This window comes from Topomyia yanbarensis, chromosome 3 (assembly GCF_030247195.1).
Source record: "Topomyia yanbarensis strain Yona2022 chromosome 3, ASM3024719v1, whole genome shotgun sequence".
In the NCBI taxonomy this organism is placed as follows: domain Eukaryota; kingdom Metazoa; phylum Arthropoda; class Insecta; order Diptera; family Culicidae; genus Topomyia; species Topomyia yanbarensis.
Genome location: NC_080672.1, coordinates 420985967 through 421005797, shown reverse-complemented (window position 1 = coordinate 421005797; position 19831 = coordinate 420985967). Strand labels below are relative to the sequence as shown.

The following is a 19831-nucleotide window of genomic DNA, read 5'->3' as shown; positions in this document are numbered from 1 at the left end:
CCTTCTCAAATCCGTGGAAGAATTGAAAACTCGTGGAATACTCCTTAAATTGTTCTAGGAGCACTATGCTATATTTCTTCTTAGTGGAGAACAATTTTGGTAAAAACCATCTTTGCGCGTTAGTTATGGAATTTGTGTTTCGACTTCGTCTCATCAGAATCCGACACCAACTTAGTGACGCTTGACTATGGGTTTTCTCAGGAAGCATTTGAAGTTAGCGTTTGAAGCTAGCGTCAATCCAGCGCTAGCTTAGTCCTGTCGCTAAGTTAGTGTCGGATTCTGATGAGAATTGCTTAAAACGTATATTCCATAACTGTTCCACGAGGTAGAAATATTTAACCTATTTAATACCACAAATCCTTTTTCCGTCCATTTGCATAAACTCGGACCAATCGTAGTTCTGTCCACCCTATCACAGCATATTTCCATTGCTAGTCCTTTCTTCCTGTAAAAAGAAAAATCGTAGAAATCATTAAATATTAAACATGAAGTCACGCCCCAAACTGCTGAACGGATTTGATAGGCAATTCAAATAAATATAAAACGAATCTTACAACCGATGAAATCCGTTATTCGAAACGATATGCAACTCTCTATCGGTACATTAATCGCTCTCCTCCTGGGCACCGTTCAAGATGTTTCTGGTTCCCCACTGTTTACCACAGTTGGAGATCTAATCCAATGTCTTCACGCTCCGGTACGGGTGTCGGTTCTGGTCTGTTGGAATGAAACTGATAAACTTCAATTCTGGCGCAGCGTTAACGCTGTTCAAGTACCATCGAAAAAGGTCGCTCTTCAAATTAGTGATGAAAATCCTGATCATTTACCCTGGAACGATCTCAACCAACATCAGAACCTGATCGTTGTCGATGCAGGGTGCCCAGGAACGAAGCAGTTACTGAAGGCATCCGGTCAAATGCTGTATTATCGCGTCAAGTGGATTGTTATGAATAGGAACGAGTTGGATTGTAACTATTTTCTGGAGTTTTTCAGCGATCTTCGTGTGTTGATCAGTAATGAAATTTACTACATTTGTGCTTCAGTGAAGACGGATAGTTTTTCAATTCGACAAGGTGATCTACAATTAAAATGCTATCATTTCGTGAAACAAGTAACATCCCAAAACATTTCAGTTTATCGCTACTCGCTGGAAACTGACCTAATCGTGGAATTATTCGGCTACTGGAGACACGGAGTGATCAAGAAACTACAATCCACCTCGATCAGTGCTGTTCGTCGACAAAATATGAATCACTTCAAACTCAGAGCATCGATGGTGGTAACCCAGAACGATACTCTGAACCATCTAGAAGACTACCGGGATAAACATATAGATTCGATAACGAAACACAATTACTTTCTCACCAAGTATTTCGTGCAGAGCTTCAACGCCACGGTACAGTTCAGTTACGTGAACTCGTGGGGTTATTTTAATTCAACAACCGGTCGCTTCAGCGGTATGATCGGTGAACTACAGAGTGATACAGCTGATCTCGGTGGAACGGCACTATTTTTCACCGCCGATCGGATTAAGCAAATCGATTACCTCTCGATGACCACCAAGACCCGAATTAAATTCATATTTCGATCGCCCAAGCTTTCGATCACCGACAACGTCTTTCTACTGCCATTCAACGGATCCGTTTGGCTTTGTATCATCAGCTTCATCATTCTTTCGGCGATCCTTTTGCTGATAATAATGTTGGTGGAGTTTCGATACACCACCGTTTGTTATCCGGGAGATTTTCGTCCGAATTTGCTGGACACGATCATGAACATGTTTGGGGCGTCCTGTCAGCAAGGTTCATATCTGGATCCGAAGTCACTTCCGGCGCGATGTCTAATACTGCTGAGCTTGATTATACTGATGTTTCTCTACGCCAGCTACTCGGCCAACATTGTGGCATTGCTTCAGTCACCGTCGAGCAAGATTCGTACGTTGCAGGATCTGCTTAACTCTGCACTGGGAGTAGGAGCGCAGGATATAGTCTACAATAAGTACTACATAACGGTGGGTTTAAAATTCTAGATCAATTCCAAGTTAATAATTGTCTTGATGAATTTGACTGTAGCACGAAACGGAGCCGATACGGAAGGCAATTTACGAACGCAAAATGAAGAACCATAACGGCTTCATTCCGTTGGATGAAGGGATTAAAAAAATTCGCGAAGGACTGTATGCTTTCCACGTAGAACTGGCAGTGGGTTACAAGGTAAGTGTCATGATAACAGAGAGAAAGCGTTCTGAACAATATCCATTTGTGATTCCGCATCTTGTTATCTAACGTAGAATAAGAGTAAGAGAATAGCAGATATTTTCTGGGTTTGCATGGCACCACGAGCTTCGTTGTAAGGTCTGACTTCAATCTTCTATTCAGATTTACTATCTTTTTCATAGTCTAAGAGCATTGCCGTTTACATATGGTGATACATCAGTGTTTATAATGTCAAAACTCGGAAATTCCGTAAATCCGAAATGCTGATTCCATAGGCCATTTAGCTCCTGTGTCCGTGAGTCATTCAGCTCCCGGCCTTATCACGATCTACTCCGATACTCCCCGACGGTGAACTCACCCTAATCCGACCAATAGTTCCCCGACGCTGGAATTACTACCGACACCGATACCCGCTTCCTCGAGCCATTTAGTTTCTAGCTTTATCGAGATCTACTCGGATATTATCCAGCGGTGAACTTTCATACTCCGACTGAGAGTTCCCCGGCTGCGGAATTTCTCTCGGTACCGGTGTTTGTTTCGTAACCCAATTGGCTCCCATCTTTGTCACGATTTAGTCGGATAATCCACGGCAGCGAATCTACCCTACCGATGTTTGTTTCCGTGAGTCATTTAGCTCCCCGCTTCATCCCGATGTACTCGATCTAGTCCCCGGCAGTGGACCTAGCCTACTCAATGGGCCAGCCAGTAGGTGCTGAGGTCCATTCAGCGATTCCGGGTGGAGTGTAGCTTCCGGTTCACTGGCTCCCCAACGACCCGCTCGACGCGATCTACTCGCATTAATTCCCGGTGGATCTAGCCTACTCAAGAACTATCCGGTAGGGTGTCGAGGTTGGTGCGGCGAAGCCTGACGTCCGATTCGCTGGCGCACCGAGGACCCGAACCCAGTGCTACGTTGCGTACTACTGCACTGGCCCCCGGCGGTGGATCTAGTCTACACCGTGTAATTTCTCCCGAAACCCGATTTCTTGTTTCACAGCGACTTTCTAGCCAATGGTGCTAATTTGTTGGTCCCTTCGCCACATCCTCTGCAGCTCAGAGAGTATATTCGTAACCACTCTGTTGACAGCGTCCCAGGTATGCTCGTCGTGGTACTTCTCTTCCACGACATTGCCAACTGTCACGCCAGGCATGCCCCTACGAACTTCTTCGAACCTAGGGCATTCGAAGACCACGTGTTCCGGTGGCTCTTGCACATTTGCACACTCCGAGCAAAGGGGTGACGAAGCATGTCCAAACCGATGCAAGTACTTCCGGAAGCATTCGTGTCCGGACAAAAACTGCGTCTAATGAAAGTTCACATCTCCATGCTTCCTATACACCCAAGCCGACACATTTGGGATAAGTAGGTGGGTCCACCTCTCTTTCTCCGTCTTGTCCCGCTTCTGCTGCCGCTTAGCCAACCAGTCCGCTAGGACCAGTCTCTTTGCATTACGTGCACCGCTGGTAGCATTTCACGTCCTCGGTGAGAGTGATGCAGATGGTAATCACCCCGGCAATTACGCATACTGATTGTTCGGTACGCACTCGCGACACGAACAGCCATTAGGCAAAACGTCAACTTCGTCCGGTTCCGCTTTGAGTTCCGCGCAGCAGCCCAAGCCGGTACACCTTACCTCAGTATTGAGGATGAGACATCCGCCAGGAGGCGTCTCGTGCTGCATCTTGCTCCTCCGTTATTCGGCATGATCACAAACATAGTCGACATGGCTGTTGTAATTTAACCGATCGCCGACCATCACACCCAGGTGCTTAAGCGAACGCATAGATGGGATAAATTGTCCTCCGACGCTAATCACGACACGCTGGATTTTTTTACGGTTGCTGGCCAACACTACCTCCATCTTGTGCTAAGCCAGCTGCAAATTGACGTAAGCCATCCAGGTTTCCACGATGCATATTGTCTCCGCCGTCAACATCTCCAACTCCTCAAGGGTCTCGCCGATTATCGTCTGGACAACGTCATCCGCAAAGCGAACGATCTCAACTTCCCTGAGCAGTTCCAGTGTTAACATTCCGTTGTACATTATATTCCAGAGCGTTGGACTATGTATGGAGCCCTGAGTTACTCCTGCCGTGACCCAAATCGACCTCTGCCCCATTTTCGTTTCGTAGACCAGTACTCGGTTCTGGAAGTAATTTTTCAGGACCTTACACAGATAGTTCTGTTCTATTCTCACTTTCAGCGTAGAAGTTTACCAAGAGTATCCAGCAGGCATAAATACCGATATGATGCTGGATCTCCTGGTGGCTTCTCTGGTTTTGACAGCAACTCCAGTTTCTGGATCTTCCATCTATCCGGGAAGTAGCCTTCGTCCAGGTATTTCTATAGAACTAGCCTGAACATGTCCAGTAATGCTAGGATCGCGGTTTTCAGTGCCACGTTGGGGATACCGTCCAGACCGGGAGCTTTCTTCGCTTTCAGCACTTTTGCCACTGTAAGGAGCTCATCGTTGGAGACTCGATTGTCACCAGCATTTCCATCGTCTGCATCAACGTACGGTTTGGGCAGCCATGCAGTTGGGTCGTGCTTCGGGAAAAGACCCTCCACGATAATTTTCAATTTGTCAGCGCACGTTTTAGCTGGCGTCGTTGGACCTTTAATCTTGACCAACACGACGCGGTAAACGTTGCCCCATGGGTTGGCATCTTCTTCTCTGACCAGCTCCTTGTAGCGAGTGGACTTACCTTACCTATGCTGAGCCTGGCGTTCCACCAATACGCCGGAAGTTTCTGGGCTCCATTTTCCTCGGCATTTCTACGTCACACACTCTCGCTAATGTTTTCGACAGCTTATCAGCATTCGAAATTGGGGCTGTCAGCACGAAGTACTTCCACAAAAAGATCATGGTCGAAGTCCAATATTTTCCACTTCCGCTCGCCAGTCCTCGGAGAGCGCTGAACAATGATGTAGTGGATCGCCTGATGGTCGCTGTGTGTACTGCCCACTAACTCGCCAATTCATGTTATCCATCAGTGACACGCTGCAGAATGTTACGTCGATGATGGATTCCCGGTCGTCTCTATGGAATGTGCTAACGGAACCTTCGTTGCACAATTCTACATCCAGCTTCGCCAGGGCTTCCAATAGACTGAAACTTCTTGCGTTGCTCAACCTGCTACCCCGCTCCACGACAAAAGCGGTAAAATCTCCTGTAACAACCGGCATTCGTCCGACAGGGAAATTGCCGCCATCGCTGCACTATTCACCACCCAGTTTCCGTTATCGGGAGGAACATGATACGGCTCTGCAATAATTGCAACGTCGCACTTCGTTTCTGTTGTTGACTGTCACAACAGTTGCTGTGCAATGTCACAATGATTGCGGTTATGCTGGGTTACCTCAATCATCACTGCCGTGCCTTCACCTTTTTGTACTTTAGGCATAAGAAGCCTCCCCTCATGTGGTTTTTGCAGCCCCCATTTGTGCAGAGCAAGCACTTCGGTTGCTTTGTGCAGTCTCCAGCAATGTGTGCCTTCTCCTCACATTTTCTGCACAGATCAGATCTGTCGGGCCTCTTCAGTTTCTTGCCTGATAGCCGAAACCCAGGCATCTGAAACATCTCTCCGTTTGTTTAGTGACTCTAGGCATCAATCGTAACGAGCACATCGATCATCCGATTTTGATCTTTCTGGTCGACATAAGCTTGTTGGCTGCGGTTGTTATCACTGCTGTCTCTGTGCCACTGCATGCCTGCCTCAACTTGATTGATATCTGCTTTCTCAAGGTTACAATGCTCCATTAGCGCGTTCCTTACTTCATCTTCCACTGTAATCTCGTCCAGATTCCTGCTCTCCATCACTGCTTTCTGAACTAAAACTCTCACATTCGTTTCTCCTCCCACCGTTTCTGCCACAAGTTCCCGATAGGCCGAGCTCTTGATCAATGAATCTTTCTTCAGCCTGAACAGCATTTCGCCTTTTATAGTGCGCCTGGCTCTTAAAACGCTCTCCTTCAGCTTGAGATCCTCTGTCACTCTTTTGAGAATCGCAGCGTACGTCACGCCGTCGTTTGCTTTGATGACTAGAACGTCTCCCTTGCACTTCTCCTGGCTTGCCCGAAGGTCTTATTTTTCTTCTTTTCTTTCTATTTTTCCCTCCTCTTTTCTACGCTTCGCCATTCACTCTGAAATTGTCGACTGTTTCGCTGTCTTTCACTAACCTTCTTTGACTTCTTCGTTTGCTCGTCCTCTCCTGGTGTTTCTTTTACTCTTTTCACATAACGAGAATACTGGTCACCCTTCGGCATCTCATAGGCTTCTGCTTTCGCTATCTACGTGGTTTTAGCGTCTTTTCGGCGTTTTCAACTCTCTCCCGTAGCGCAATCGGCTACTGTTACGGCGGATTTGATGCTCTCTAGATCCTTGATCTGTCCGTGCACGTTGCTCTTGCTTTTCACGAATTCGCAGGTTCTTCGATTGATTGGCTCAACTTAGTCACTTTAGGTAACCCAGACTGCTGGTCTTCTTGGATAATGGTTGGTTTCGGCGTGTGCACCTGAAACCCTAGCTTTCCTTGGCGTCTAGTTGGGTTGTCGTCGCTCGTGCTCGATATGGCTTCCCTGGGCTGCTCCTGCTGTTGCACTCACTGTTGCACTTGTTTATTTTGCTTTGCTAACACACCTTTTGCGAACGGAATCACCACACTTGCTCTGTTATTTTTTTTATTTTTGTTGTTTTTGTCTTCTTCCATGCTTTTTGGGTCCCAACTCCAAGCCGTTATTTACGCCCGTAATAAGTAGTCACCTTTATATGATTCCATGGTTACCTTTTCGAGCAGTGAGGTTGCATGCGAGCGCATTAGAGCTCCAGTTCCAACATTGGATGGGAAGGTTGAAAATTGGTCGAAATTTCGAACGATGTTCCAAGACATTGCAGTGAAGTTACATCATCTAGATAAAACGCTGAGGGGTTGCATCCGGTTGGATTACGGCAAATATGATCGTTGACAACAATTTTCAGCAAACTTGGGAACAGCTCAGCGACCAATACGAAAACCCACGAGTAATCGTCGATATTCATCTTGAAGGGTTGCTCAAGATGAAACCGATGACCAATCGTAACCATAAGGACTTACTCGAGCTAGTGAAGACATTCAACCGACACGTTGGTGGTCTCGAGTACCAAGGACTAGTTAATGAACTTTCTGGTCTTATTCTCACGAAGATCCTTACATCACGGCCAGATGACCAAACTCTTCAACTATGGGAAAGGACACACCAGCACGTCAAGCTGCCCAAGTATGTAGATACTGTAGCATCTTTACGAAGCAAATGCCAAGCATTGGAACGGTTCCAGAATTCGTCATGTGATGACATCAAAGGATTCATTTGTCAAGTAGCAATCGGGTCCAAAACCAAACAACCAGAAAACCCACCCTGCAACTACTGTGGCCGCTAGCAGTTTCTGTCAGGTATGTTTCGGCAGCCATCCTCATTTAGAATGTCCGGAGTTTAACAAACCATCACCAGCACAACGAATCGAGAAGGTAAAGGAGTTGAAAATCTGTTTTAATTGCCTTCGCCCTGGTCATCGTTCCCTTGACTGCTCATCGAAAAAGACATGCTCTCGCTGCCACAAACGACACCACACTCTGTTACACGAAGAAAACATTTAAAATCAAGATGTCAACTGCTAACCAAAAGAAAGAACAAATCTCCGAGAACCGCTCGGAACCTCAGCGTGTCACCTATTCTGTTGTGTCCTGTAACCATTCCCAAGCCGTTGAAACAGTGATGCTTATGACTGCTGTGGTACGAATCAAGGATCCTCGAGGATGGACGACACCGTCGTGCTCTGTTGGACTGCGGTTCCCAAGTAAATTTCCTCCGCAAAACATTGGCCAATCGCATGTCCACCGAAAGAAGAACTGCGTATGTACCTATCGCTGGAACCAAAACCTACGCCAAAGAGAAGCTGGTGGTGGAGGTCGAGACTAGGCATTCCGACTTCTCTACTAGTATTGAATGTCTAGTAGTTCCCAACATAACTAGAGCTTTTCCTGCGGCAAAAATCGACATTTCGGCGTGGCCAATCGATATTGACTTACCTATGGTAGATCCAATCTTCAACATTGCTTCTGATATCGACATGCTCATTGGCATCTCCTAACTTTTGCGAATATTGAGGAATGATAATTTTCGGATGGATAGTTGTCGGAGACATCGAAGACGCGTCCACCTTCCAGCAATATTTAGTTGCCATGACAAATCCTGTTTCGGATGTTCTTCGCCAATTCTGGGAGTTGGAGGAGCTTTCAGAATCAGCATTCAGGTATGTGCTGGGTACCATTCCGTGAATCAGTACGAGAGCTGAGAGACAACCGAAGCTTGGCCATGCGTCGGTTCGTTTAATTGGAACGGAGGTTTAGAAAGGATCCATAGTTGAAGCAGCAGTACTGTCAATTTATCGACGAGTAAATACAATTGGGACATTGTCACAAGGTTAATGAATCCGATGATGTTACCCAAGGTGTGTATTATCTACCGCATCAAGCCATTCTTCGTCCATCGAGCACCGCAACCAAAATTCGGGTCATTTTCGACGCATCCGCCAAGACATCCCAAACTGAAAAATCATTGAACGATTGAACATTAACTGCCGACATTACAAAGATGTATCGGCAGACACGCATAGCACCAGAGCATTCCAACGAATTTCCTGGCAGTCAAACCCGGATGACGCTCTCCGTGTCTTGGAACTCACAACAGTGACCTACGGTACAGCTGCAGCCCCATGCTTGCCCAACAAGATGTCTGATGTAGCTTTGTGAAGGTGAAAGCCGTTCGTTCCCGGTCGCAGCACGAATCATTCGTTTGGATTGTTACGTCGATGATGTCATTTCTAGTGCAGATACTGTGTAGGAGCGGGGATCAGCGGCTTGGGGAACGAGCTCTCCTTCCGCCTACCTCCCTCCTGCTCAGTTTTCTCGGCGGAAGCGGCCGCCATTGCAGTGGGAATTATCAAAAGACCCACCAATACACCGACGGTCATCTTCACAGACTCGCTCTCGGTCCTGAGGGACGTCGCTAGCGGGACCTCCAAACATCCCTTCGTTCAGGCCATCGAGACACTTCGAGACCCACTGGTTACAATCTGCTGGGCTCCGGGTCACAGCGGCATCAAGGGTAACCCAGACGCCGACCGATTAGCCCTCATCGGTAGACGGGCCCGGACCCGGCTCCCTAATGAGACTCCAACCATTGACATCATCAGGGAATTCAACACCAGCTTGCAGAACGGATTCACCAACCACTGGCAGAGTTCTCGAAATCACACCCAAAAAATCAAAGACTCAGCCGACACCTGGACCGACCGAGACAGCCAGAGGGAACAAAAAATACTCTCCCGACTCCGCGTGGGGCACACGCGAGTAACCCACGCACACACCGTGTCCAGCGAGCCCGTCCCAGACTGTGCCTCCTGCAACACCCGTCGAACACCTGCTGTGCAACTGCCGAGAACTGGAGGACCTGCGGCGTCAGTACGGCCTGACTGGCTCGATACGGGACACCCTATCCAACGACCCGGTTCGGGAGGAGGCACTCCTCCACTTCCTAAAGGACGCCGGCCTATACGACAGCATTTAAACAATAAAATGAATTACGCAAACCCCCGCAAACAAAATGAAATGTAACATTTATGAATTGTAATTTCGCTTTATTTCATGGGCGAATGACCTATAGGTTAAAGCCCCAATAAATAATAATAATAATATGCTGTGCAGTAAGTCCACTAGCAGAGATGACTATTCCAAGAAAGGAGTTACTTGGTGCCCGACTCCTGTCCAGTGTATTGATTAAAGTTCTGGATTCCTTCCAGCTGGAGATATCAAATGAGGTTCTGTGGTGTGATAGGTGATGCTAACCTGGTTACGAAAGCCGTTGTCGTCACTTGAAGTGTGTGTTTGTAACCACGTGGCAGAAATTTGAAGGAGCACAGCTAACTTCACATGGAATTACATCCGATCAAAACAAAATCCAGCGGATTTAATATCCAGAGGCCAACTTCCACTTGCCCTAAGTACCAATGAGCTTTGATGGAATGGGTCAGGCCTTTTGAGCACCATCGAGTATAATTTGGAGATTCTAGATGACATCCCGGATGTAGCAGTTCCAGAACTTAAACGGGTAATTATAATCGCCGCCCCTGCCGTTAACGAAGACAGATTGGATGTATTTTCCAAGTTTAGCTAGTTCTGAAAGTTCCAGTGGGTGATCGCGTTGGTCCAGCGATTTATATGTGACTGTCGACTAAAATATCCTAGCGAACGAGTCCTATGACATCATTCTACAATAAAAGAACTGAAAAAAGTGATTTATAATGAACCATGAAAAAGAACCGCTCCGCTTAATTCGATCTACGAAAATAGAGTGTTGTGTGTTCGAGGACGACTACCACATTCTCGGAGTCCTTTCGATACAAATCATCCGTACATAGCACGAAGAACATCATCACATCGGTCTAACTATGTTATATTTGGGATGGCCCACCTCACACCCATACACATCTTTTGTAGTGTGGAAGCTTTACGAGCAGATATCTTTCGATAATAGTTTTCACTCATGAGAGATTCCTTCAATCTTACTTCACTTCCGTGTATGCCTATCCTTCTCTCTTTTAAATCCAATGTCGCCTGCTTCACAAATATCTTGCATGCCTGCTTAAATTCTCTTAGGTTATTTGTCCGCTTGGCGTACTCTAGTAATGCGTTGAACAAATTGTAGCCTTTATAAAATAAAGAGTTCTGCGTACAAGATTTCTTAGCGCTCAACAATCTCAGATTGCCGGCTTGTCTGGTTTCATACCGGTGCAAATCTCTTCCATACACAACAGTGCTACACAAGTACTGCGGCGTCATTCCATTTATTACTCTGAAGATGAAAACAAGTGTGTTATATTCAATACGTTACTGAACTGACATCCATTGTAAACAATTGAGCATCAAATGTCGCGGAGTTAGTCTGTCGCCTTGTAGTAACAGTCGCATTACTTTGTTTTGTAAGATCTGCATTCACTTACGCTGTTTCTTGGATGCTAAGAATAGAATAGAAGCACAGTAATCAAAATGGGGAGCTATTATGGTCTTGCAAACAGTTATCTTTGAGTCAATGTGTCAAACCTGTTAATCCTACTAAGAACACCAAACTTCCTGGCAGCTTTCCGGATTGTATAGTTCACGTGCTCATTAAAACTTAGTTTTTCGTCCAATGTGACCCCAAGATATTTGATAGTTGCAACTCGTTCAACTATCTCTCCATCTATTTCAACTGTTGCAGTACTTTAATTTATCTGACGCATAGTTACAATCATATATTTGGTCTTGGAAATGTTCAGTTTGAGTTTTTTCCACTTCAACCAATCACTAAACTTCGTCAGCTCAAGGTTCAGCAGCCTGATGCACTCATCGAAACTATTACCGATGATAAACAAAACTGTTTCATCGGCAAACAGGTTTATTTCCGCATTTTCCAAAAAGTTTCTCATGTCGATAATGTATAGGATAAACAAAAGTGGTCTTAGTACACTACCCTGTGGAACACCTAGGTTAACTTCGGCTTCCGATGATGTAGCGCGGTTATACTTTGTAACTTGCGTACGTCTTTCTAAGTAACTGCGAAACCACTCAAGAGCATTTCCTCCACCATATTTCTCCAAAACGCAAATCAGTTTACGGGGATCAATTGTTTCAAAAGCTCGTTTCAAGTCAACAAAAACTTCCAAGACAACTTTTCCATTCTCAATGGCCTGCTTACACTTCAATAATAATAATAATAGATTAAGCGCTGTTTCACGCGAATGATTTTTCCGGAATCCTGATTGTTCACACAACAGTATACCAGCACTATCTACATAGCCCATCAATTGCTCTTTAACGACCGTCTCTAAAACTTTCTCGTAGATCGGTAGCATATTTATCGGCCTGTGATCCTCGGCTCGTGATGCATTTGTCACTTTTGGAACTGGAATTACGACCGTCTTCTTCCACGCTTCCGGAAAAACACCTTGCCGGACTTATTAACAACTGTTAACAGTTTATCAGCAATTATGTCAAACGCATCCACCAGCACCCGTTTAGTAACATTATCCGCTCTCGAACAATTTTTAAGGTCCGAGACAATTTCTTTAAGTTTGAGCATATTGATAGGCTTGAAAACACAAAACTGATTTTCGGTTTCCTCGCTTTCCTTCATTAGTCGCCCTGTAGGTAATGGAATGGCTCCGTCAATCTCTTCAATGCTTTTGATAAAAAAAAAACTTATTCAGTTTTTCTGCCGTAACTTCGTCAGAATACAGCCTGTTGGAGTCGCCAGCACATTCATTTATTTCTTGCTGAACTGATAGGTTTTTTGCTAAACTAAGTTCACGCACATAGTTGTTGCGGAGGATTTTATAAGCCTGCCAGCTCTTGGTGCTGTTTGTTTCTTTAAATAATCTATACGCACTATCTCTTTGGAATTCTATCGATGCCAAACGAGGCCCAAATCATTTATTTGGTCTGGAGGAGTTATTAGCCACGTTACGATCGCGTTTCTGGGTGCTGAAAGGAAAGTCGTCCATAAGAAAGATAACCAGAAGCTGCGTTACTGGCTTTCGTTCCAAACCGAAAGACTCCAGCCAATTGATGGGAAATCTGCCGACCTGCCGAGTGACACCCGCTGGAGACTGTAATGGATTCTCTGTGCAACATCTGATCCAGACGCTGAGTCAATCTAGGCCATTTCTTGATTGGTCGCCCCCTAATAGCTACACCGGAGCCCAGTTACAGCGATCAGCCAACAAATCGTCTATCAAGATGGCAGTATCTCCAATAACTCCGTCAGCAGTTTTGGACGCAATGGAGCTGGGATTACTTGCTTAATCCGCTGCCAAGAGAGAAAAATCGCCAAATACAACCAAGCATTCAACCCGGTATGATCGTGTTACTGGGGCAGAAGGATGGCCCACCGCAATGTCGGAAGATAGGAAAGGTTTTACATGTCTACCCAGGAACAGATAATTTGGTGGGAACGGTGGATAAGAGTATCGATGGTTCGGTTTATAGATGAGCAGTCTCCAAATTGTCTGTTCTCCCGATTGAAGACAACAGTGGGGGATATGTTCGCTACCAAACCATCCGCTCTTGAACAATCACGAAGTGGAACACTAGCTAAGTCTTACTAGTTTTTTAGCATGGATTTGAATTTTAACATGTTAACATTGAAGATGAATAAACAAGCGAACGAATAGAATCCCCTGGTTTTGTACTACCATTATTCAAGCCTCCTTCGATCATCGCGCGACTACTTTGCTGTTCGGTGCTTCTTCCGTTACCCTGACGACGAGATGGTTGTTGATTGAAAAGTGTGTCAGTCTTCAACCTCCAGATACAGTCCACTGCCTTGGTGCCGCCGTGAGCGCCAACAAAATATCCATCTGGTTCGACTTGAACCAATCAAACCGACTCGAAAAGGCTACTCAGCATTTCTAGGAGCTGGTGGGCTTGGTCGATTTAAATAATCATAAAATCGAGTCCTGAGTACTGATCTATCTCTTAGGAGCCAGTCCTGCATTTCTTTCCTGAACTAGCCTCATACCCAAGGTCAAAAGAGTCAACAACTAGCAGGATCCACATGTCCACCACCCAATCTAATTGATCTATCCACTTGCAAGTAGGAGCACACATCTACCAACCAACTAAGAAGACTTCCGAACGAATGAGAATGGGACATGTCAGCCGAAGGCCACTGACCGAACGCCATCCCATGCACTGCCCATAATCGCAAGTCAGTCCCATGTTCTATCAACATGGGACTGACTTGCGATTATGGGCAGTGAAGTTCCTGAAATTAGATGTGTATTAGTGCTACTTACAAACTTCATTTCAATGGTAGTAAGTGTCTCATTCCCTGGTGTAAAACTCGTTTACTTCGCTGCCTTCCGACATTTCGATGCCGTTGGACGACCATCTCATAGAAGAGGTATCTTTCATCGAATCCTCAATTTCCGTCGGAACTCGTACATGAGACACTTTAGGGGCTCTACTGGCGCGAAAATAAACTATCTGAAGCGAAAAAGACTTATATCACTTATATATCACTTTATACATATTCCCTAATCTTATAATCAACAAAGGCTGTCTGCCGATTCTAATGCAGAAACGCTAATGATGTGACCATCAAGAATACGTCAGGCAACCTTCGACACCAGTTTGGCCTTACCAAGCCGTAACGCGGGTGGCGGCGTAGAAACTGCAGAATAGGTGTTGAGAACAGCTTGAAACAATATCTGAGCCTAGCTTGCATACCTTACATAACTAGACTCACCGTTCTCCATTCACCCACAACAATATTGCGATTTTAAAGGTTAAATATCATAAGAATGACAATGTCCTTTACTAGCATTGCGTCGCATTTCAAAAGTTAGTCGCATCAGCTGAGTAACGGTCGTATGACACTAGGCAACTCGTATAATCTATAAAAATACACACAAACATTTTCTCTCCCTCTCCCTAGGTCATCAGCGAAACCTTCCAGGAAGACGAAAAGTGCGGCCTCCAGGAGATCGCATACCTAAACGTTTTGGATCCGTATTATGCAGTACAGAAAAACTCCTCGTTCCGCGAGATTGTTCGTCTGGCACTATTCAAACTGCGCGAGTTCGGCATACAGGACAGGGAACATGCGATGATCTACACCAAGAAGCCAAAATGCACAGGCGGCAGCAGTTTCATACCGGTTTCAATTATTGACGTGTGGCCGGCACTGCTACTGCTCGGATGGGGATTCGGCTTTTCCGCGGGGTGCTTTCTGGTGGAGAAGGTACTGACTCTTGTTAGGAAGCGAAACCGGATTATGGATACGAGTGCCGTATTCTTCAAACGATCGATGAAATGAGCGAGTGTTTGTAATTTGCTTATCACTTACCGTTCTTGTTAATTCAATAAAATAAGTATTCAACTGCTGTCTTGTGAAATGTCGCATCACTGTTTAAATCGAATTCGTACACAAATTAAAGTTGTGATGCATAAAAACAGAAACGAAATAAATTGTCTTATATCACAAGTCTCTTAGGAAGTCCTTTCGGGTGATCATGCCACGGACACGATTCTCGAGAGTTACTACCACTAGATGGCGTAAACCTTGTGCCCGAAACAGTTGAAAAGTTCGCGGAACTGACGTTTCCGGGCCAACACTGTACGGCGATGGGTTCATGAAGCTTGTCATGTCAACTGTGTAGTTTTTCAGCGTTTTGTCCTCGCTGATGCGGAGATCCTACCGAAAAGAATGATGGTTATTGACTGTGTGTTCTTGTTCCAGATTTTATAAAACATACCATAATCGTTGGATACCGCGGGTATTCCTTTCTGAAGTGTTCAATAGTTATCAGATCTCTCCAGTGCCGATGAGTTTCTATGTACAGGCTGTGCTTTAAAATTACAACCAACTGCGAACGCAGAATTACACCAATCAGTACTCCGTTTCCTCTGGTAGTCTGTAAAGAATAAAACTGTATACTTATGGTATCTTCGTAGAAAGCTCGCAATCCCTACATATTCGTCATCCTCGATCACCGGGAATCCATTGTGGTTGGTGTTTTTCAGTATATCAATAATGTAGTTAACTTTTTCTCTTTTTCGCACACAAATCACTGGCTGATTCATAATGTTGCACGCAAACTTTTGTTCCAGCTTCGGCTCCACATGCCACGGCAGCATAGGCACTTTAGACGTTTTGATCTGAGTATCATAGATTCCTTCATTGAAGTAATCGCCGCTCCATTTTGCGGACATCAACGTAACTATAATCGGCAGAACGAATTCAATATTACCGGTCGTTTCCAACAGAATGACTGTTAAGCTGAGAGTCATCCGAACTGTTCCTCCTAGCTGGGCAGCAGCTCCGATCAGGGCATACTTGCCAGGGCTTATAAACACCTACAACGGAGACAATTGTTTATTCTTGAAAATATTCCGAAGAATTGACGCAAGTTATCTTACACTCGATCCAGGAAAAGCCAATAGCACAAAAGAAGCCGTCAGACGTCCCCACGCCGCTCCCACCAGCAACGTCGGTATGAATATTCCAAGAGAAACACTCAATCCATACGTTACGCACGACAGTGGATAGTAGATCAGTACAAATATCATCAAGGTAAGAAGATTATGGGATCCCGGGGGGTCATGGAATAGTGCTTTTACGGTTGCCTCGGGAGTCTGGAACCATAGAGCGGCCGCAGCATTGTACTCGTTATCATTACAAAATAGTTGCACTGGTGTCTCGGTAGGGTCATTCCCGAGGGGACGACAATCGTTGATCGAATAGGCCATCGCACAGGCACAAGTTGCTCCGATGCACGCAACAAAGGCTGCTTCAAACACTTTAGCCCAACGATATCTGACAAACCGGGCCCGGAAGATGTTGATGTGCGTGTTGACGCTATTCCAAAAAGCGCCGAAAATTCCCCCGAAAACACCCATAATCATAAAAACAGGAAGTTCGTAGTATTCGAAAGGTAGCGGCTCAAATTCACCCAGATTAAAGAGACCTCTGTAGCGGAAACTGCTCAGCCCGTTGTAGGCCGACAGTACGAGATTCAAAGTGAATGAGCTGATGACGGATGCGAAAAACGTTCTCCAGATCAATGATTGATTCCAAAAGCTAGCAGCTTCTTCCAGTGAAAACAGAACACCTCCAACAGGAGCGCCAAAGGCAGCCGCAACACCGGCAGCCGCTCCACCAACCACGAAATCTCGCTTCTCGTGGTCATCGCGGAAATACTGAAATACTTTAAAGTCTCGCCGGAACGTTGTACTTTTGCCTTGTGATAGTCCGGCCGCGATTACCGCACCGCTGTGAATCATCGGTCCTTCCTTACCACCGGCCAATCCACCAATAACGGAAGTGGCCACACCTACAGCTTTCACAGCCAATGTTTTGATTCGAACGATTCGTGGAATTTTCACTCCGTTCAAGTAGCATTTGACTTGAGGAATACCGCTGCCGGCGGCTACTGGTTCCACATAGGCTACTAGTGTCGCCCCAATCATCACCGGAACTACGTTGGTTAATACCCAATACAAATAGGGAATACTCAAGTCTCCGGTCAACACATTTTCATCGACCGTGCGCTTCAAGAATGTGTATTTGATCCGGGACAACTCATCAATTACGATGTTAATTCCGCATGCAACCAACGCTGTGCCGACACCGATCTGCATCGAAATTATCCATCGGGCAAAGTCCTTCCGAACGGTAAACCACCGTTCGATCTTCCTGTGTTCCTGCTGCCACAGTACATTCTCACACACATCATAATCAAGACTCTGCAAAAGAGAAGAAAAATTTAATTCGAATGGTGGTATCACATTGAAGAAATGCAACCTCTTGAAAATCTGTAGTTATGGCGCCTGACTTGCGATAGGACATTGCGTTGCGACGTACGTCATTGCTAACACTGAGAAGCGATGCAAGTAATTCACCTCTATCAGCTGAGCACATGCCAGCATGCAAGACGTATCGAATGAATCATCTGTTGTGCTTTTCTACCGAAAGGACTATTCTAAGTGAGTGGTGCTCGCAAAGGAAAGTTCGAATGATTGTGATAGCACTGATGTGATGTATAAGAAAGGCGTGCTAGGTACAAACTGTTCTTATCTATATACAGCTCATAAAAAGCGTAACATTCTTATAACAACAAATAAGGATTCATCGATTTACTGAGTTTACTGATAGCAGTAACTCGCTTCTAGGGAAAAACCTCCAGACGTACGTCGTAGGGTTAGTGGAACAAATGCAAGCTCATGCGAATGTTTATCTTGATAAACATAAAGTAAACATTTTGAAACGTGTGTAATAATACAACTGAGCGCGACGTGGAGTCTTCGATTTCAAATCAGATCAGATTAGATTTGTTCCCGTGCCAGAAGAAAATGGAAGTGGACCATGTCCCGGTATTTGAAACTTATGAAAACTTCGCGAATCTAGTAGCAATTCGGAGTAAGCATAGGAGTAACTAGAGACAAGAAGCATGTGCTGGAACAAACCTATTATCTGTATCCATTTAGACTCTCAAGTCCAATGGATATAATTATATTAAATGAATAAATAAATTATATCGTCTAAAGCGAAAACCACATTAGATTCACATGGAATTGTAAGAAGCTTGAATAAAGTATTTTTAGATATTCTACTCTGTAATCACTATCCTCATAATAGTTTCATTGTATTGTGCCCAAGCTGATGGCAATAATGCAACATGCCGAATAGCGAAGCATAAAACTCACTCACCTCATACTGTGATTGGGGATTCTTCCGTTCTTGCACATTGAATACAGGCTCGTTTCCGGATGTAGCCGGCACTATATTGATTGTTGAAGCTTCCTGGAAAATAGCAATTTTGTGATGACTAATTTTAGAGCGACTTATAATATGTATTTGTTATCATTTAGTACACCTACGGTTACTTGATTCTCGTTGTCGCTGTCGTCGTCATCGAGCAAGGATGATGGTCTTCGGCGGACTAGCGCCTGTTTCAGCGACATTTTTGGCCTTTGGTATGTCGATCTACATACAAATATCTTCACAGAACTGAAACCAAAAGACGATAGTCCCTAATCTTAACTTTTGAAACACGTAAATGAAAAATAATCTACTATCCAAATGCCTACCGCTTTGTTTTGACGGATTTGTCTTCTTTTCAGCAGGGTTGCCACATTGACCGATTTTGCTCCAACATCACAAATTTATCAAACAATTATTTTTAGTTACAGAATCTTTTTCCCAGATAGCAGATGTTTGGAAATATAAAATTTGTCTAAATTCTCCGATACTTTACAGATTTTTTTTGAGAATTTTCAAATAATTTTCCAACCTCTACACTACACATCCATTACATCATGTGCTAAGATCAGATGACAAGAAAAATGTTTTAAATATAGCATCCCTGCTTTTCAATGTTTTCTGCTCAGTTGCCAGACGATTTTTGTTTTAATTCTGTATTCTACACTGAATACTATCCCCACATTTATTTCGATGCATTTGAAATTTAATGGCTTCCGAACACTGCGATTCCAATTGTTTTGTTGCTTTTGCCTTTCACAAGCCTCACACATTATTTAAAATGATTTGTGTGGGTGCAATCCTTACATGTCAAACAAATCATCATACACTGAAACGAAGATCATGGTATAAACTACTATATTAGAGGTTTAAATTAAAAAGACTGTACCAGTGAATTTTGGTAGACAATATATAATGGTTGACTAGAATATGTTTTCTGTCATTTGTACCATGTCCATTCCGACATAGATACATGGTATTTCTTACTATTTCATGGTGAATTGATGTTAATTTTTACTATGCGTTCATTTTCGTGGAAAGGTGAGAATTACCATATACATGGTTGTTTTGAAAATTGTTAGCTTGTTAAGATTACTATTGGTGTTTACCATGTTATAGTAATACTGTATATACGGTATGGTGTACTTTTTATTAAATTTACTATTTTTTTAAAGTTTTACTTTCTACTACTTAATTTAAAAAAAAAAACTTGCAGATGTATATTAATTGTAGCACTCGTCTAAGGCAGTTACCGCATCACAATTTGGTTAAATAGATG

The 19831-nt window shown here is 44.4% G+C and overlaps 2 protein-coding genes across 2 annotated transcripts; one reads left to right on the top strand and one right to left on the bottom strand.

Moving 5' to 3' along the window:
- The first annotated feature begins 814 nt into the window (after positions 1 to 814).
- On the top strand, positions 815 to 15122 carry LOC131690396 (glutamate receptor ionotropic, kainate glr-3-like). The gene is made up of 3 exons (XM_058976126.1): positions 815 to 2011; positions 2073 to 2213; positions 14728 to 15122. Exons 1-3 carry the CDS (start codon positions 917 to 919, stop codon positions 15106 to 15108), a joined length of 1617 nt encoding a protein of 538 aa, XP_058832109.1. The 5' UTR covers positions 815 to 916; the 3' UTR covers positions 15109 to 15122.
- Positions 15123 to 15131: 9 nt separating this feature from the next.
- LOC131690395 (H(+)/Cl(-) exchange transporter 7) lies at positions 15132 to 18897 on the bottom strand. Its single transcript, XM_058976124.1, has 6 exons — positions 18672 to 18897; positions 18502 to 18594; positions 16212 to 17537; positions 15765 to 16148; positions 15548 to 15706; positions 15132 to 15486 (listed from the first exon to the last, which is right to left on the bottom strand). Exons 1-6 carry the CDS (start codon positions 18753 to 18755, stop codon positions 15271 to 15273), a joined length of 2262 nt encoding a protein of 753 aa, XP_058832107.1. The 5' UTR covers positions 18756 to 18897; the 3' UTR covers positions 15132 to 15270.
- Positions 18898 to 19831: the final 934 nt, after the last annotated feature.